This window comes from Leptonotus elevatus, chromosome 12 (assembly GCF_054856555.1).
Source record: "Leptonotus elevatus isolate MCC_2025b chromosome 12, RoL_Lele_1.0, whole genome shotgun sequence".
NCBI lineage: Eukaryota > Metazoa > Chordata > Actinopteri > Syngnathiformes > Syngnathidae > Leptonotus > Leptonotus elevatus.
The window spans coordinates 23,604,099-23,624,027 of NC_141250.1; the positions used below are offsets into that span (position 1 = coordinate 23,604,099).

Below are 19,929 nucleotides of genomic sequence, written 5' to 3' on the forward strand. Positions count from 1 at the left end.
CCTTAACTGACTGAGCTGTTTGCATTCAAAAACTTAGCATCATATATAAAAAAAAAACATGCCCAAGTCACTATGTATTTTCCACTTTTTAACTCATTCACTCCCAGCCATTTTCATTGAAGCAACTTTTTTACTGGATTTGGACTGATTTTGCAAGGCACACAGAATATAGTGTTCTATTGCTATAAAAACATGTAACCTACCAAAAGAAAGATTAGTCTTTTCTTTCACCAAGATAAAAAAAAGTATATTTCTCTCTGTTTCCATTTTGCAGCAATTAGCATTAGAATATAGCTAAATGTAATTATTATTCACAAATCTGTTGAAAACAGTGGGGAAAATAGCTCTTTGCAACATAGCCCTGGTTGATCTCTTATACTCTGCTGCCATCTGCTGGCCGTTTTTGTAATAACTACCATTGCTTCAGGCATTGTCTTCAGTTATGAGGCTGCATCAAAGCCTTTTGTATGCTCTCGCATAAAGAAAACATAAAAAAATGTATAAATACGTCTTTGGGAGCGTGGTCATATTTAAAGGGAATAAAAACTGAACAGAATCGAAGGTATTTATACGTTTTTGGGAGCAAATGAGTTAAGTGGTAGTAGCAGTAGTAGTTGTTGTAGTAGTAGTGGTGGCCGTGGTGCTAGCAGTACTAGTGGTGGTGATAGAGCTGGTAGTAGTTGTAGTGGTAGTAGTAGCTTCATCAAGCTTCCTGATTGGCTTTCGTCTCATTTAACGTCAATATCACAGTGTTTGTGACTTGACCCGAAAAAAAGAAAAAAAAGACTTATCACACCACAACATAATCCGTCCCTGTAGAGATGCTTGAGGGTTGTTAATGCATAACCGAATTGCAAAGCTGTGAATTAGGCTCCAAATCTGCCCCATTAGCGCAACGTGCACACTGGGCTGAACATATCCCACAGGAATTGCCAGGTTCTCACTCATCACTCCATGCTCGAGTTATTAACCTTGAGAGACAACATTTGACAAGTCATGACCCCCCCCCCCCCATAAAAAAAAAAAACTTGGATTGGATATCAACTTTTCCCGTTTATTGTATAAACTCTAAGACAAAGGACACATTTGTACAAATCAAAACTCTCGCAAAAGCAAAGAGAAGAGGGCATATTTACAATAAGCACTCTGTGACATTTTCAAACGCTCGTTGAGGAGCATCGGCGGGGACGGGGGCTGGTGGACACTCGGATGTGGCTTCAATAAACAACACAAGCATCTAATATACATCTATGAGCCTGTCATTGGAAATAAAATACTCTTTCTAGAACTTCATCACAATGGATACTTGTAAAATACAATAAACGTGTCGTATTTGTTTGTTTTGGTAAGACATTATACACATTACATTACAGTTCCCTGGACTGACCACAAATTCGCCACCTACAGTTCCACTTACAGTTCACTTTGTCATGTTTTCAATGCAGATTAATTTGGCTTTACAACACAAACACTCAAGCAGCTTTTTGTTTTAATTCTCTAAATGACTACTGACGCGTTGCATTGCGTGTACTAAACCAACTTATGTTAACAGCCCAAAGCTAAAGAAAAAGTGGTGTTTCTTAAGTGGCGACCTGAGAAACTCCTGACTACAGTGCCTCGTTCTAACCATTACTCTAGAATCCGCAAGAAGGTTTTGTTGCTTGTTGAAGACGTTTCAACTTCAATCCAAACGGGCTTCATCACTAAAGAGTCTCCCTAATATTGTGTCCGGTGGGCGTGTCCCTTGTTGCTGTTATTGTTGCCAAGTGTGGCTGGTGAATGGACGTTTTGCCAAGCAAGCCTTTTTCCAAATGACTCATTAGTGGCACTTCTAAATAAGGAAGGAGACAATCGTTGGTTGGAAAGTTGACATTGGTGGAGGCAGACAGTAAATGGTGGCATCATTTACACATTGTTGTCCTCAAAGGGATTAGAAGATTATGGACCGGAAGGATTTCACTGGTTTGAAAGTAGCATGAAAGAAGCCATCTATGTCAAACTTCAAAGGCCCTTTCTAAACAGAGGAATAACCTTTTGGGTTCCAAGGTAAAACGTCTTCAAGAGTCCAGTTGCCTCCATTCAACCTTTGCGAGTTACCGTGACCGAGATGGCCGAGTATCTACGCAGACACATTTCACTAAAAGACCTTCAACAGCGCTGAAGTTTCGATCCATCCGGCTGCATTCTGGATCAGGCATCGGTACTCGCCAGCGTCGCCTTGGCTGGCGTTGGTAATGAGAAGATTAAAGTGGCCTGCGGTTTTCTCCTGAATGATGTACCTGCTGTCGGTTACGCGCTCACCATCTTTGTACCATTCAGCCAGGGGCTTTGGCTTGCCATTGACCAGACACTGCAGGATGACCGGCGCACCGACGGCGGCGGTCACGTCCGTCAAGGGAATGACGCACCTCGGAGCCATCTCGGTCACCTGGAACTCAAAGCTACACATGTCGGAGGACTTGCCCTTGAACTCCACCTTGTCCTCTTTGGCGGACTCGGCAAACACATCAAAGTTGATGCTCATGTACCGGTCTTTGCTAATCCCCCCTTCCGTGTTGGCCACCAGCCGGACGGCCCGCTGAGACTCATCAGCCTCTTGTTGAAACTCAAACTCGAGTTCAATCTGTGACACCTGTTCACTGTCCACCGTCGAGTTGCCGACCAGCAAGTCAAACTTCTGTGGCTGGACTTTTGCGCTGCCAAGAGACACGGCTGTCAGCTCCCTGCCTCTGGTCTGCCCAGAGAATTCCTTGGTACTGAACACCACCAGCGAGGCTCTGCACAGCGTTTCACCGACGACATTAACAGCGCTGCAGGTGTAAATGCCGCCATCCTGCACTGTGACTTTACAGATCTTCAGGAAATGATTGTCACCATCAGATGAGTGCAGGTACCGTCTGTTGTTGTGAGGAATTGTTTTGTCCCCTTTGAACCAGGAAACAACGGGAGACGGAATTCCCATCAGCGAGCACTCAAACATGACAGTGGAACCCTGTGTGGTTTCCACGTCACAGATGGGATTGATAAACCTCGGCGGCATCTCGGTCACCTCAAAAGCTATTTTCAGATTTTCGTGCTCCTGGGTTACAAAGTCCACAGTGCCTTCCTCGTAAATACTTGGAATAACATCCAGGGATATAATCATGCTCTTGCTGTCAGCTGTGTACTCGGGAATGGTGATGATCTTCACCTGTTTCTCAAATTCCTTTACCTCATTCTCATCCAGTTCTACTTCCAACAGGATCTCTTGGGGAGAAGGTGAGCGAGAAGAGTCATCCTTCTCTACGTCAAACTCCATCACGTGCTGATGGGTAACAGCTGGCGGGGCATGCGTCAGCCTCATTTCTTGCGACACCACAACCACAAAAGCAACGCTTCTGGCCTCGCCAACATCATTGACAGCCTGGCAGATATATTCTCCCTGGTCAGCTTTGGTGACATGGTGAATCGTGAGAGAGATGCCGTCTCCATCTCGCTCCATAATGATCCGCTTGTCAGCCACCAACCGGGTTTTGTTGCAGAACCATTTCACCACAGGTGATGGAAGGCCAAATACCTCAGCAAGAAAGATCAGAGATTCATTTTCAAAGACCCTTTTCTTAGTAAGAGGTTTAAGGAAGGCAGGCGGGATTCCATGCAGCTTCTCCTGATGGGACGGGAGACCAAGAGAGCCTCTGCTCCTGGAAAGGAACCACTGCTCATCTACATTTACCTCAGCGGGTAAGCCCTCATCAGCAGAAGACATGAGGAACTCAACGGGTGAGAAAAACCTGTCACTAGAGTCTGATGATGGTCTCTTTTGTGTGGGGGAGGATGGGTATTCTAGAGGGGTATTAAAACCACCTGGTGTATCAGAAATAGGCGTATGGAAGGAACTGGGAGAATTGGGGGTATGGAAGGAACTGGGAGAATTGGGGGTACGGAAGGAACTGGGAGAATTAGGGGTGTGGAAGGAACTGGGAGAATTAGGGGTGTGGAAGGAACTCGGGGACTTGGGTGTATGGAAAGTTGGCTGGGAGACCTCTGCAGATGAAGTCGGTGTGTAGAAGCTGTCGGCAACCTCTCCTACCTCCTCACTAACTGTGCTGCCAATCTCTATCGATATCTCAGACTCAGGGGAGAGTGGACGTCCCCAGTCTGTCGGAGGGTTGTAATATTCATACACTGCGCCAAAAGTTACCTCCTCTTCCTCCATTACGCCAACTGCAGTTCCTCCTGCTTCTCCACCTTGAGAGTTTCTGGGGTAATGACTCTTGGAAGTGACATGTTCAGGACCCCTGACATTTGATTGGCCAATTAATGATTCCAGATTTTCCGCAACATTAAACCTCTCATCACCTTTCTCAATCCCGGCTCCATCACCAGCAATTAAGTGCACTGTCGGCATCGCACTGACCTGGGAAGCTGGCCCACTAAAAAACACACCGCTATCCAAAGAGGGCTCAGGCAGAGAAAGGTTCTCCTCTGCAAACGGCATGCCGTTACCTTTCTTTACTTCTTGTTTCAGTTCTCTTACAACATCAGTGGACTGCTCCTTAACACTATAACCTTGCCCTTCTGGAACACCATCAGACTTCAAGACTTCCCTTTGTTTTTCAGACTTCAGCGGTTCAGATAATCTTTGAGGTTTCTGTGCTTGGCTGCTTGGATCTGTGGTCTTTACTGAATGTCTTATTGTGGGAACTTTATTAGACTGGAAAGGAATGGAGCTACTAGTTTTGTCTAACATGTGCAACTCTTTCTCCTCACCCTCGGCGACTCCTACTTGCCCTGCAATCAGGGGTTCAGCAAAGCCATCTGGTTTCTGGGGTATCGGCCAGTTGAGCTCTGAAGACTCCCGCACTCCCTCTACTACTTGCTTGACGGCTACCCCCTCGATGATTGGGACTATCGCACTAGTTTCAGAGACTTTTTCCATTGAGGCGGCGGAATCGGGGCTCCTTGCTAACGGAGTAGTTAAGGAGTGGCATGGCAGATTGGTTGCCACAAAAGGATCAGTAAGGACACTGCCATGGTCAAGTGTGACTGGGTGATCCTTTAACTCATCACAAGGACTGGACACTGCTGGTATGATCTCCACAGGGAAAAGCGGTTCCTCTCGCTGCTTCTGAGATGAAGCAGGTGCCATCGCCGAGTCTGACTCAAAGGCTTGTTTAATCTGAGACACTTTTATCACAGCAGCTGACTGTTGCAGGCCACACCCAGATACTAGAGGAGGCTCTCTGTGTCCACCTGATCTGGATTTCGGCGGCACCTGAGGCAGAGGGTATTTCTTGTTTGTCTCCATGCCAACTTTGTCTTCTGTGATCTCAACAAGCTTTACGTCTTGACAGATTACGTCACAAGTGCACGACACCTTGCCCATCTTATTTTTTGCAACACATTTGTACATGCCAGCATCAGTCCGAGTAAAAGAGCTAATGTAGAGCTTGTATACCTGACCATCAACTTCTTCCCTGTATTTTGCTGCCGTTGTTTCAAGAGGAATATCATTGTAAAACCATGTGACCTCCACAGGTTCAGCCGTGAGAACACATGTCAACATGGCTGTCTGACCCTCTGGGCAGCTAAGGTTCTCCAGCTCTTTGACCACACGAGGACTTTCAGCAAGAGCATCGAAGGAGAAAGTAAATTTGTGCTTGCCAGTCTGACTGAGGTCTGAAACTAACTCCAGGCAGTCCTGAGGTTGATCTTCACCGCACTCCTCCATCGTTGCAGAGTCTGGAGTGGGAGCATCGACTCTGATTTCCACAGGAGATGAATGGCCAACATTTGCGGTATTTAGGTACTGCAGGCTGACTGGTTGAGCATTTGTTTCACTGCAAGCCTCTCCTCGGCTGTCATGAGGTTCCTCTCCCCTCTCAAACTCCTCTGCAATTGCCTCCTCCTGTGAGACAATCTTCAAATTGGCGCTGCAGATGGATTTTCCATGCTTATTACTAATGGCACAGTTGTACGTCCCTTCATGGTCCGTGGTCGGATAGAAAATGGTCAGCGTTGACTTATTGGACTTGACCGTGATGTCGTAGTCGGGGTCGTGGGCCAATGGCCGTCCGTCCTTGAGCCATGTGACTTGAGGCAGAGGGTCGCCTTGGAACTGGCAGCTCAGCTCTGACATCTGGCCAACTGGAACTTGAAGTGAGGATACTTCGTTCACAAATATCGGACGACAGCTGTGAGCACTTGGTTCCTTAAGCATCATGGATGTCTGAGTTGGGTTAGCACCAACAGAAACGTCCTGCTCTTGGCTTCTCCTCTCCACCTTTGCTACAGCTCCATGTTGAGACATGTTCTGACGGTTTTCATCTTTGACTGTTGGAAACTCCTTGCTGATCTCCACTTTTTCCACATCCAACAGATCTGTGTGTGGTTTCTTCTTGCTGTTCTCCACAGACATTCCCATGGTCCTTTCCTCCTTCAGTTCCTCTTGGATAGGCTGGCTGCTGGATGTTGATGAACTATAGTCCTCCTTACTCAGCCTCTGATCAGACTCACTTGTCTGAAGACAGTGTAATGGGGAACGTCCCCTGGCTGATGACTCCTCACGAGGACTGCGCAATTGTGAGCTAATTCCAGAGTTTACTGGAGAAACACTGGTAGGTTGTGAGGGAAAATATCTCTGAAACAATGAAGCATCACCAGCATCTTCTTTTGTTTCAGACATGGATTCTACCTGCTTTGGTATAAGTGAATGCTGAGGTAAAGCAAGGCCTAAAGGTGGAGATTGCTCAGAATCAGCATGGTGACGAACCAAGTGCTCCTCTTGAGATTTTTGTCCAAATATATGTGAAGGTCTTCTTACAGCCTCCATATGTGGAGTAGAGATGTCATTAGAGAAGGATTTAGCTGGTGAAACAAAAGCCCAGTCAGACTCCAGGTCAGGTACTTTCTCCGGTTCGACCACATCTGTTGGCCATTTAAAGAGCTGCTGAGCCTGAGCCGTGTCCTCGCTGACTAAGTACTCACTGTCCCTCTGCAGTCCGGTCTCACGGCCCTCAGTCGGCAGCACATCAGCAGGCAACCACAGATCGCGCACACCCTGCTGATTGGGACCTGAATGACTCATGAAGAACTTCTCTTTGGATGTTCTTTCATAAGCGCTTGTCTTGTTGTGGACCGTCCCATGTGGAAAAAGAGGTTCTGGAGCAATCATCCCCGTCACTCTTTTTTCTACCTCAGTGCTCCTCTCTGCCTGCATAGGCGGGCATGCACATGTCCGCTCAGAGACTGGCTTAATGACCTCTCCCTGTTCCATCAGAACGTCTTGCTGCCATTTCATGATGCGCTGAGCTAGGGCCTGCTCTTCACTTTCAAACTGCTCACACTTCTTCAACTCTGAGATATTCTCTACTGATAGCTGAAGTTCTTGCTCCTCATTTGTTTTCTCAAACAAAAACTTTTCGTCTCCTCCTTTGGTCTTAGATGGCAATTCCATTTGTCCGTGCAGTGCAGATAAAGTTTCCAGTCCCCTTCCTTGCCTTTTCCCTCTGGCTTTCAGCGCGGGTGGAAGGGTTTGATCCCGCTCCCTTTGAGTTTCTGCTCCAGTGGATTTTTGTGTTATCACCGCCACAGGCTGAGGTTGATTTAGGCTTGCTCTGTACGGGTCCCTCTTATTCTCAGTGCAAATTGGTCTTCCAGATTCCATGTCAGGTATTTCCTCTGGCTTTGACGGAACATTTGCAGGTTGAGATGGTTCCTCCTGCGTCATACCTTGCTGACATTTCCTGATTAGCGGGCCCACGTGTTTACCCTGATACTCACTCGGATCAACTTCCAGGTTTTTCTCGTACTGTTCCCTCAAGCACTCTCCAGACCGTTTGCCATCAGCTGACTCTTCCTCAGTTTGTTGTTTGAATTGATGTGGCATCTGTGGCCACGCAGACAGTCCATTGTCTTCTTTTTCTTCTGCTCTGAATTTAGGCAATTTATATGTTGAAACTGTTGCAGCTTCATGACGGGTTTCCTTGGCCTTCATTCTGGGGGGGTTGCGGAAACATGGAGACATGACTTCAGGCTCTTCAGGAGTTACCTCTCTCATGTCCTGCTGGTTGGAAATGTGTTCTTCTGACTCCATGTATGGCATTTCTTCTGGCATGAGCAGCTCAGTTTCAGTTTGACATGTTTCCTCCTGTGTCATCTGTGTACTTTGCTGGACCTTCCTGATTCCTAGTGCCCGTTTGTCCTCACACTCAATGCGATCAGCTTCCAGGCTCTTCTCATTTTGTTCCCTCAAGGACACGCCAGAGCTTTTGTTAGAAGCTGGCGCAACTTTTTTTCGCGCGTCTCCACTACCTTTAGTTTTATGACTTGCCTCAGTTTGTACTTTGACTCGAGATGGTGTCTCTGGTTGCACAAACAGGCCCTCATCTTCTATTTTCTGTGCTCTACCTTCTACTTCAAAATTGGTTTCCATGGGCTTCATTCTGGCAGATGTGTGGAAACATGGGGACAGGTCTTCACGTGTAACCACACACACTCTGCGCTGGGTAGAAATATGCTCCTCTGGCTCCCTGTGTGCTGTTTCTTCTTGAGATGTGTCCTCCTGTATCATCTGCGTACCTTGCTGCCACTTGCTGATTTGTAGGGCCAGGAGTTTTTCATCACACTCCATACACTCAGCTTCAAGACTTTTCTCATACTGCTCCCTCAAAGACTCTCCAGACCATTTGTCTTCAGCTGACTCAATTCTTTTAGCTGTCTCTTCTCTTGTTTTAGTTTTTAGGTGTGCTTCTGTGTGTACTTTGACTCGAGACGGCATCTGTTGCCGCATGAACATTCGGTCGTCTTCCGTTTCCTCTGCCATGACTTCAGGCAATTTATGTGTTGAAACTGTTGCAGTTTCAGGATCAGTTTCCTTGATCTTCATTCTGGGAGATTTGTTGAGACAGGACACGGTCTTTTCAGGAGTTACTTCATGCTGGGTGTAAAAGTGTCCTTCAGGCTCCATGTATAGTGTCATTGGCAAGGCAGTTTCAAATTCAAATGTTGCGTCTTCTGGCTTGATATATGGTGATTCTTTTGGTATTGTCAGGCCAGTTTCTGGTTGAGATGTTTCCTCTTGTGCCATACCTTGCTGCCACTTCCTGATTCGTAGGGCCAACAGTTTTTCCTCACAATCTATACGCTCAGCTTCTAGGCTCCTCACATAATGCTCCCTCAAGGACTCTCCACACCATTTGTTCTCACCTGGCTCTACTCTTTTTAGTGCCTTTTCTCTAGCTTTAGTTTTAAAGCGTTGCTCCGTTTGTGCTTTGACTTCAGGCCACACCTGTGGGTGCATGAACAGCCCGTCATCTTCTCTCTCCTCTGGTCTGATATCTATTTCCAATACTTCCTGAGTCGAAAGTGCTGCAGTTGTAGGATCAGTTTCCTTGGCTTCCATTCTGGTAGATTTGTGAAAATGTGAAATGGCTTCCGTTTCTCCAGGAGTTGCCACTCTTACATCACTCTGAGAGTAGATGTGCACTTGTGGAAACGTGTACAATATTTCTTCTGGCTTTGGCAGGCCAGCCTCAGGTTGAGAAGGTTCCTTCTGTCTGATTTGCATAACTTGCTGACACTTCCCGATGCGTAGGGCCAGGAGTTTTTCCTCACACTCAATGTGCTCAGTTTTCAGTCTCTGTTCGTATCGGGACTCTCCAGCATATTTGTCCTGCGCTGGATCAACTATTTTTGCTGCCGGTTCTCTCCCTTTAGTTTCAAGGTCTGCCTCACTTTGTACGTTGACTTGAGGAAAAGTCTGTGGCCGTGTGAACAATTCCTTGTTGACTACTTTCTTTGCTCTGACTTCCAATTCTGGTAGTTTACCTGTTGAAACGGTTGCAGCTTCAGGATCGGTTTCCTGGGCCTTTGTTCCGGGAGATTTGTGGAAATGGAACATGGCTACGGGCTCCAAAGGAGTCACTTGTCTTACTTCCTGATGAGTGTAAATGTGCTCTTTGGGCTCCGTGTATGGAGGCTCTCTGGGCTTTGATCTGCCAGTTTCAGATTCAACTGCTTTGTCTTCTGACATAGTCCTGCCTTTCCTAATCTGAAGAGATTGAACTTTTGTCTCATGTTCCAGATATTTACGATCCAGACCCTGATACGGGACTTCAAACGACGGTTCATTACCTATTGTTGTTGCAGTATGGTCCCATCCTTCAGGCGAGACGTGGTACAGAACAGACCCAACCAAATTGAAGTTTTGAGATTGTGGCAGTGAAAAATCCTCTTTAGGACGCTCAGTTACTGCAGATTCCCTGATGGCAGTGTACATGCAAGGTTCTTCATATGCTAATGGCTTAGAGTAGCGGGGATCAGGTAATTGTGGGGTGGTAGGGAGATATGGAGGTTCATGGCGGTATTGGGTTTCATGGAGGTATATGGTTTCAGGACAATGTAGGTGTCCCTGGTAGTCAGTGGAATGAGGGTGGTGTGGGGGGTCATGGTGGATTGTGGGTTCAGGGTGGTGTGGGGCTTTCTCGTAGTATGTGGATTCATGATGGAGCGGAATCTTAGGGAGGTATGGGGATTCGGGTTGGTGTGGGCGTTCATGGCGGGATCTGGCTTCAGGCTGATATGGGAATTGAGAGTGCTTTGGAGCTGTAGGGAGATAAGTGGGTTCAGGGAGGTACGGGTCCACCTCCTCTGTCAGACACTCCACTTTATAGTCTCCGACCTTAATATGAAGCTCACTTATCTCTTCCTTAACCCCATCAAAACCTCCTGAGTTTGTAAGTTGAAGTGTATCAGCATATTCTTCTGTCCGAGTCTGACATTGTGGCAACACCAAGTCAACCAGCTCACCTCTCATGATCTGAATGGCGCGGCTTCTTGACTGAGGCTCAAATGCGTGTCTCACATGTGGCTGAGTGGTCTCCTTGCTCACCTCCGGGCCTTGACGCTCCCTGGGAACCTCGCCCACGTCAAAGGCTCTCTTAAAATGCTGAACGTTTGGCAGAGAAACAGGCTTCATTCTGAGTCGCTCCACGTAATCCGCATAGCTCAAATCACTGGCTACCGACTCAGACTCAAATTCACAGGAAGACACGGTGGAGACAGAAAGCCTCTTTCTTTGCCGGACAGCTTTTTGGAGAGTACTAAGTTTAGTTCTAACCTCATTGTAAAGACTCTCAGTGTCACTAAACCTTTCGCTGTTGCGGTCGCTGCAGCGGTCGCTAAACTTATCACTGAAGCGAGTGCCGGTGCGCCGGTCACAGTAGACATCACTAAATCTGTCGTTAAAGCGATCGGAGCGATTAAACATGGGCTGGGGGGACGGGGCTCGCTCCGAGGCCGTCTCCAGACACTTAGACTCTATGCGAGAGTCTTTCTTGTGCGAATAAGAACTGTGAAAGAAGACGGTTCGCATCAGAGCAGTTTTGGACCGGGACCGCCGCTGGTGGACCTTGGACATCTTATCAAATGGAGATCCTACATATCTGAGGTCCACCCTAATCTTCCTGCCCTTCCTCTGCTCAGCCATACTGGCCATACTCTCGTGGACCTCCCCAGAGCGGCGGACAAAGCTTAGGTAGTTGGCCGACTGCTCTTCCCTCAGCGAGACCAAAAGAGAGGCCGTAGACTCGGCAGAACCTTCTGTGTTTATCGCCATGACCTTATAGCTGCCAGAATCCCTTTCCCTGATGCTATCGATAAGCAAGCTGCTTGTGTGTATATGCATTGCGCTCTCAGTGCAGATCCTACGCCTGTGTGCTTTGGGTACAGACCTATTGTTATGAAACCAGAGAATAGTGGGTGGAGGGCAAGCCACAAGTTTACACTTGAACACAACCGGCTCCCCCTCCAAAACGGACTGGAACTTGATTTTCTTGGTGAATGACGGTTTCATGTTCTCGGTCCACGAGCTGACGGAGGAGGTCCTGCTGGAGCAGCGTTTGGCAGACACCATGCCATGATCCAGAAAGTCCTCAGTGTCTGAGAAGGCTCCTCTGAGCGTCAGCGCTGTGCCCAGCGAGCCCAGCTCTGTGGAGAGAACGCAAGGTCTAAGCCGGCGGCGTAAAAATCCAACAAATGTATTTTTAATGAATGATTCATTAATGGGAAAAATTAAATGCATGCGATCACAATGCCAGAAGAAATAATTGCACTCACCATATTTGTTCGAATAAACGCAAGACTTGATTCTTTTTATTAGAAACCTGCAGGAAGATTTGATCCTTCTTCTGTGGAAATTTCTTGAAGACAAATTATTACGTAGGAGACTTTAAAAAAGCAAAATTCCGTTGCTAAAAAAAATCACCTTTTGCTGGAGAACTTCTTACCTGACTTGCAGACGCGAGAATAAACGCCCTTTTCTAGTCCTTGACAGCAAGAGGAATTAATTGCTGACGTGACATGTCCAAAAGCAAAGCGTTAGTTGTAGCGACTGAAGCGCTCAATTTGGCAAGAAGGCGTTTATTCGAACTAATACAGTTTACTGGGGTTATTAGGACTGCAAACCACAGGAGTCACATCCTCGCTATCTGCAAGCCAGGATAAGAAATAAGTCAACCGTCGGCTCGGAGAGCTACTACCAAAAGAAACGTTTATTTTTGTAAGAACCTTCATGCCAAAACTGAAAGGAACCGCTGGATTCAAATAGGCAACAGTTGTCCGGAGGGAACCACCAACGTTTTCTCTCATCTTGACGACATGCAAACTCCAAAAGGAACAGTTGGGACATTTCCCACTCTGCTCGGCACCTGTGGACACGGCCTCAAAGCCGACCGACCACCCACAGAGCGCCTTCAGAGCCAAGGAGGGACCAATCTAGCAATGCAGATGATGAAGACCACCTTACCTTTCACCTCCTGCTCAAAGGTGGTCTCGATCTCTTCTCGCTCTTCAGTCACTGTGGACACAAGAGAGTGAAGTTAGATTGGGCCTCGAGACCACATTCTCCAAGGCGTGGCAAGGTGAGAGGTAAAAACAAAGCGAGGTTCATGCAAACCTGTCCGGTGTGAGAACAAAGTGAGTTTTTTCCCTGTGGCTCACAAGGACATTTCCAAAACAGGAATTAAGAAGAAATGAAGACCAGGATTTTGGTGCTAGGTCTCTGATGATTAGCTAATGACATGGATTGGGGGAGGGTCGAGCTAAATAAAGGCGTTAAGAAGAAATGAAGGCCAACAGGAGTCGGCAAGTCCAAGATGGACCAACGTGAGTGACAGCAGGACTTCCTGCGGTTTCTCTTGCACGTTTAGTTAGTGGCTGGTTGTGGGAAGAGGAAGCTGGAGAAGGGTGACAAGGAAGTTTCCCAAAAAGGTATTAAGATGAAATGCAGGGGAACAGGAGCAAGCACCTCAAGTCCAAAGTGAGTGAGAGCAGGAGCTCTGTGGTAGCTTAGTTTGTTTGTGGAAAGATGGAGCTGGAGGAGGGTGAAGGGGGTCTACGCAGACATTTGTGGAGGTTACCTCCTTCTTCCCGGTACGCTTCGGTGATGACCAGCGCGGCCGAGCATGCGGCCTCTCCTGCGGGATTGGTTGCCCTGCAAGTGTACTGGCCGGCGTGCTCCAGGAAGGCGTCGACTACGATGAGGGTGGCGGTGCTCGTCACCTCGTCATAATGGAACACCACGTTCTTGGTGGGCTGCACCGGCTGCCGATTGTGGAGCCAGCTTACCACCGGCTTGGGGGTGCCGGTCACGCATGCGTGAAAGCGGGCCACTTCCCCGTGCGCCACCGAGCAGCTGGCGATGGGCCGCAGAAAAAACGGTTTCTGGCTCGGGATGCCTTTCTTTCGACTGCTGAGAGTGGCGGAGACGCGCCGCTCGGCGGGAAGCTCCGCTGATTGTTTTTGCCCTGAAAGGAAGCACGTTGGGAGGTTTTTAGGCCAAAGTCGCCTCCCTTTGGTGAATTTCTACTTGATGGGGCGCGCCACGTTGCGTCGGCCTGTCTTTGTCATTCACAGTCAGGCCAAATGATTGGTCACCTTGGAGCATCACTTCAAGAAGAATGTAGGTGTAACATTCTTGCCAGTAGGGACAATACTTGAAATAATTCTCTGAGCTTTTCTGCTGTACCATCTTGGGTACAACCGTGCAATCCTTTCCTCTCATCCATGCCAGCTGAGCTCGTCTTTCATACGTCAGGAAGACGCAAACACACTCAACAGTGCAACCAGTCATTAACTAGCAATTGGAATATTGCAAGATATTTTTTTTTAGTTTTTCCTTTTTTAGACACGACACTAATACTACTCATTTTTTTCAGCAATGACACCAAGCTGGAACTTTTTTTCTTGAAATAGTTTCAACTGCTTAGCGTACGAGTCTGGTAACTTGCAGCCTATTGAATACGTGTCAACTGCGGCGAATAACGTACATGATTTTGGGGAAAAAAGAAAATCGGGTTAGTGGAGCTTAATAAGAAATTAACATTTTTCAATCTGGAGTCTTTGGACCTTTACCAATACCTCGGCAGTACCTACATGTTGTCGGGATGACGTTCATCTCACATTCAAAGCAAAATGACTGCATTAGTGCAAGAGCAAGATGATGTGCAAACTACTTTGAAGTGAAAAGAGCAACGTTTGCAACCTGGGTCGAAAAGTATTGACACTTTTTCAATCTTGATTCATTCCTATTATTCACTTTGATAACAAAGCAAATGGGCTATACACAAGTACACCCCCCCCCCTCCCCTAAGGCTGATTCTGGCCGTGTGTATGATACACGGGTTCATGTTATTCACAGGATTTGATGGTAGCTTCCACACGTTTCTACTAACCACTTCCTCGCATTTTTCTGTATATGAGCCTTACAGGGTTTTTCCGAGCTCAAATTGAGGCAGAGGTGGTATCCTCCTGACTATGATGGGTGACTACCGATACCAGGAATCGGTATTGGTCTTGGGCCGTTTTACGATCAGGGACAAGAAATTTGAAATTATATGAATAGAAATTTGAAGGAAAAATAATATATTGGGATATATAGGTCTTTCTTTAAAATCACCTGTCATTTATGGGTGGGCAATCTTATTTACTGGTGGTATCGGTATTTGGTATCAGTAGCGGTGACTACTCAAGAGTTGCGTATCGGTTATTCTCGCTTTCGATTTTTTACAGGCAACATATAATAATTCCATGTTTCAATAATACACTCTAAAAACAGTTGAGTCAAAAGTTAACCCAATTATGGATCAATGGACCGATACACTTTATGGGTCAATTCAACCCAAATATCTGGGTTGTTTTATACAAAATGAGCCAATTTTTGGACCCAAGTAAAGGAACTGACCCATATTTATGAGTTGTTTTACACTAAAAGACCCATTTCTTGACTCAAAATTGGGTCAAATTGATCGGTCCATTTTTGACCCATAGTTGGGTTATTTTTAACCCAACCGTTTTTAGAGTTTAAGAATAATAGTTCCAATAATGACTATTATCATGTTAAAGCATTCATTCGTTATCAGTCACTTGGTGAGCAAATAAGGTAGAGGTGGCCGCCTCTGAATTTTGAAGGGAGGAAAATCCCTGCACTAGCGTAAAACACTAGTGCAGCTCATCCTAGCGGAGACAAACCCCTTGCGCGTTGTTTAATGAAGATGATTGTGACTGAAATCAAGTTTTACCGTCCAGTGTGAGGGTGGCGGAGCAGGATGCGGTCCCGCTGCTGTTGGTGGCCACACAGGCGTACTCGCCCTCGTCCTCTGGGTAAACTTTGGCGATCTCCAGCAGGCAGCTGTCGTCAAACTGAGACATCATGAAGAATTCCGACTGCTTGATCTCCTTGTCCTTGTGGAACCAGCTGATTTTCACATCTGGGCAAGGAACAACGTGAAAAAGCTCATCACAACTCCAGTCTTCTGCTGGTTGGCCTTTTCGCAGGCAGCTCTGAACAAGTCGCTACCGTCTCCGCCGATTCTGCACTGGAAGCGAGCTGCTTGTCCCTCGAAGGTGGAGGTGCTGGCCACGGGTGAGATGACAACAGGCGGGGCAACAAAAGCGGCCGAGTCCGGAGAAGCCACCTCCGACACTGCCACACAAACGCAAGCTCAAAACCGCCATCCTACGTCTGGACTGGACTACAGTGTTAGCGGACGGCGCCGTTCCACAGCAACATTTTCTGACAGCTCGCGACAGTACAGACAGGTCAAAAATAACCCAACGATGGGTACAAAATGGACCGATCTTCTACTTGGGTCAATTTGACCCAACTTTGAGTCAAGAAATGGGTCTTTTAGAAAGTTGGCTCAAATTGACCCATAGAGTGGATCGGTTCACTCTCATATACTCTGCCACCTGCTGGCCGTTTTGTGTAATAACTATCATTGCTTCAACTGTTTTGTGCACTTGAGAGGCTGCATCAAAGCCTTCTGTATACTCTAGCATTAAAAAAAGTATACATTTGTCTTTACGGACACTTCAAACATTTAAAATAGAACATATTCACATGTTTTTGGGTGCAAATGAGTTAAATTATTTTTTGCATGTATAAATACATTCTATTTGAAATGTTTTAAGTGTCTCAAAGACGTATTTATAAGTTTTTTTAATGTTGTCTTTTTATGCTAGAGCATACAGAAGGCTTTGATGACGCCTTTGAACTGCACAAAATGGTTGAAGCAATGGTAGTTATTACAAAAACGGCCAGGAGGTGGCAGCAGAGTATAAGAGAACAACCACGGCCATGTTTCAACAAGCTCTTTTTTGCCAGTGTTTTCAACAGATTTGTGAATATTGATGAAACTTAGCTATATTCTAATGCTAATTGCTGCAAAACGGAAACAGATAGAAAAATACTATTTTTGTCCTGCTGAAAGAAGAGACTCTAATGTTCCATGCTTTTATAGCAAAATAACACAATATTCTGTGGGAGTTGCAAAATCAGTTCAAATCCAATAAAACAGCCAGGACCGAATGGGCTTGCTTCAGTGAAAATGGCTGCCAGTCAATGAGTTAAAAATATAAAAAATAAAAAGTCCACTGTAGTACTGCATGGTGCCACAACATGCCGGGCAGTAGTGAGCTCTACTGGAGAGATGCAGCATGATGAACAGTAAGAAGAACGGGCAATGAAGGCCTCCGATAAGTCAAACTAAGGCGATCTGTCTTTGTGCGTCATGAGCGGGCGGGCGCAAGTAAGTCTCACCTTCCACAGTGAGCGCGGCGGTGCTGGTGGCGACGCCGTAGTCGTTTTTGGCCTCGCAGTTGTAGATGGCGGCATCCTCCGGGAAGGCCTCGATGAGCAGCAGCGTGTGCTCTTGGGCGTCGCGCAGGAACTTGCACTTGAAGCCCGGCGACAGCGCTTGGGAGTCCTTGTACCAGAAGACCTGAGGCTGAGGGACGCCGCTCACGGCCACCGAGAAGCGAGCGGGCTTGCCCGCCTCCACCGACTGGGACTCCATGTGGCGCAGGATTTGAGGCGCTTCCGGGACTGGACAAGATACAACAAATGGCATTTTTTGTCCGACTTGCTTTTGTCTGGTTTGCAAAGCGCATCACGATGGAAATGTTTTTCATTTATCAACATCACAATTGTTTTGTTTGAGGGTTGGGGTGAGCACAAGAAAGACATGTCTGCCATCTAGTGGTGAATGGTGATACGACAACTTCAAAATGCGTGTTTAAATATTTTTTTCCCCCCACATTTACCCGTTTTGTGGGAGAAACTTATATTGGATGTCTATCAGCATTTTTGGAAGAATATTTATCTGGGGTTTGTAAAAAAAACAAACAACATTTTTTGCAAACTCATCACGTGTTCACTCCGAGCTGCTCTCGGCAAACATGGCCCAAGACTGCCAGCGACCGTGCCCCCCTTCACACACGAGGGGGATCTCCTTTTGCATTTTGACAAGTCTGGACATTCTTTTCTACGATCCGTGCACAAGTGAGCACACGTCGCGTCTTGCGCTCCGCCCAAAGCATCGGAAAGGCGGGAGTGGCGTCCGACTTACTGTTGACTCTCAAGGCGATGCTGCTGGTGTTCTTGCCGGCGACAAAGCTGTAGTCGCCGGCGTCGCTGCGGAACGTTTCCGAGATGGTGAGGCGGTGGAGCCTCCTGATGACGGCGTAGCTGAAGCGCTCCTCGGCCGACAAGTGGATCTCGGCGCCGTTCCTCAGCCAGCGCCCTTCCACGTCGTCCTCGTTCACCTCAAACTCAAAGGTGGCGCGGTGTTTCTCCAGAACCTAGCGGACCGTGACGGGACAGACCGCCTTTAGCTTCTCTACACAAACTCCACTCAAAGAGCCGCAACGTCAACACTTTGTGGTTGCAAGAGGAGAAGGTTGACGTGCAGCAAGTAGGATGGAAAATGTCTCAGTTGGGCGATCGAATTGGTCAAGTTGCAAATGTTTGGACGAAATGCGGAAAGACGCGCTGAAGTCACCGTGATGTGTCGCTGGGCGGGCTCCGAGATGCGGATGTCGCGTCCTTCCACCGTCAGTCGGGCCTTGGACATGCTGGAGCCGGCCACCACCAGAAACTCTCCGGCGTCCGACATGCGCACCGTCTGGATCATCAGGCGGTGGACGTACTTCTCGGCCGTCACCGCGAACCTGCGGAGGCAATGTCAACTTTCAGCTTTCATTTGTGGCGCAAGCGATCGCAAAAGTCACGGATCGGATCGCGGATTCGAGTCACAGATTGGATTTGTTTTTCGGATATGCCGGCAAAAACATTTTTTTTTTAATAAATTAAAAAACGAATCAATTCAAAATGTCTAATATAGCCATCGAGGATTTAGGAACACAACTTTGAAGTGCAATATGAACATTCTTATTTTTACAAGGTTCCTGTGTAAAATGACAAGATTCATGGTTGTCTTCCTATAATCGAAACAACTACGTAGTTGAATGTATTTCTTTTTTTTAATGGACACAAGTGTTTTATAAATGTTTTTGGTAAATGTTTCTCTTTAAAAAAAAATAATAATAATTTTGGTCGCTCTCTTCTTCTGTTTCTATTTTTTGCATTTCTTTCCACATGACTAATGAAAGTACGATACGATACGATATACTTTTATTTTCCTGGAAGTAGCATCAAATGTAGTGAATAGCAAACTACAAATAAAGAAGTCATTGTTCTTCCTTTTGCTGTGGTCCCTCCCACATGTCGTGCACGCGCAATAGATGACCAACAATTGAAGTAAAGCTCGATTTGGAGACTAATTGATGAATTCAGATGAGAATAGTGTGTTTGTCGGTGTGTCAATTTGCAGTTTGGGTCCAGATGTTAGCGAGAAAGAAGACATTTTGGTTGGCCCCCAACACATCTCACCTGTCCTGGGACACGTCGAGTTCCAGGCCGTCCTTCATCCACACCACCCGGACGTTGGGCTCCGACACCTCGCATTCAAACATGGCCTTCTTCTTCTCGGTGATTTTGATGTCTTTGATTTTCTTGGTGAACTCGATGACCCGAGCTGGCGAAGGAAGAACGGCAGACGTTTGCTCCGTCAGCAGATAGTCGTGGCAAAAGTACACGCGCTGAAGCGCAATTGCAGAAAATGGCGGCAAAAGAACATAACCAAGAACAAAAGCTTTGTTACTGTCAATGTATACTATTGAAGGTATTTGTACTTGACTGGAGTATGAATGCTGCCTTTTGACTTTTACTTATGACTCTTTGATTTGTGCCAAAACAGACTCCTAAAACCTTCTTCGGCCTCCGATGCAAAAAAGAGGCAACATTAAAGATGGGGATTCAATTGAACTCATTTGCTCCCAAAAACGTATCAATACGCTCTAATTTAAATATGTAAAAAAATATATATTTTTCTCATGCTGGAGTCTTTGATGCAGCCTCTCAACTGCCGAGGACGGTTAAGGAAATGGTAGTAATTACACAAACGGCCAGCAGGTGGCAGCCGAGTATCAGCAGGGTCATGTTGCAACAAGCTCTTTTTGCCATTGTTTTCAACAGATTTGTGAATAATGATGAAACTTGGCTACAGTATGTTCTAATGCTAATTGCTGGATTTGCCACCTCTGGTCAAAATG

General features: G+C 46.7%; 2 protein-coding genes across 2 annotated transcripts in view; both read right to left on the reverse strand.

Annotated features, from left to right (window-relative positions):
- Positions 1-19,929, reverse strand: part of ttn.2 (titin, tandem duplicate 2) — a 218,087-nt gene that overhangs the window by 164,653 nt on the left and 33,505 nt on the right. The window contains exons 35-42 of the mRNA XM_086090619.1: positions 19,208-19,352; positions 18,318-18,486; positions 17,886-18,117; positions 17,078-17,362; positions 15,836-15,961; positions 15,558-15,746; positions 13,398-13,784; positions 12,785-12,835 (exon numbers count right to left, since the gene is read on the reverse strand). Of these exons, the coding sequence (XP_085946745.1) occupies positions 12,785-12,835; positions 13,398-13,784; positions 15,558-15,746; positions 15,836-15,961; positions 17,078-17,362; positions 17,886-18,117; positions 18,318-18,486; positions 19,208-19,352 (1,584 nt within the window). The remainder of the gene's footprint in view (positions 1-12,784; positions 12,836-13,397; positions 13,785-15,557; positions 15,747-15,835; positions 15,962-17,077; positions 17,363-17,885; positions 18,118-18,317; positions 18,487-19,207; positions 19,353-19,929) is intronic.
- Positions 1,034-12,725, reverse strand: LOC147165127 (uncharacterized). Its single transcript, XM_086090620.1, has 4 exons — positions 12,547-12,725; positions 12,267-12,467; positions 12,097-12,179; positions 1,034-11,967 (listed from the first exon to the last, which is right to left on the reverse strand). Exon 4 carries the CDS (start codon positions 11,891-11,893, stop codon positions 2,138-2,140), a length of 9,756 nt encoding a protein of 3,251 aa, XP_085946746.1. The 5' UTR covers positions 11,894-11,967; positions 12,097-12,179; positions 12,267-12,467; positions 12,547-12,725; the 3' UTR covers positions 1,034-2,137.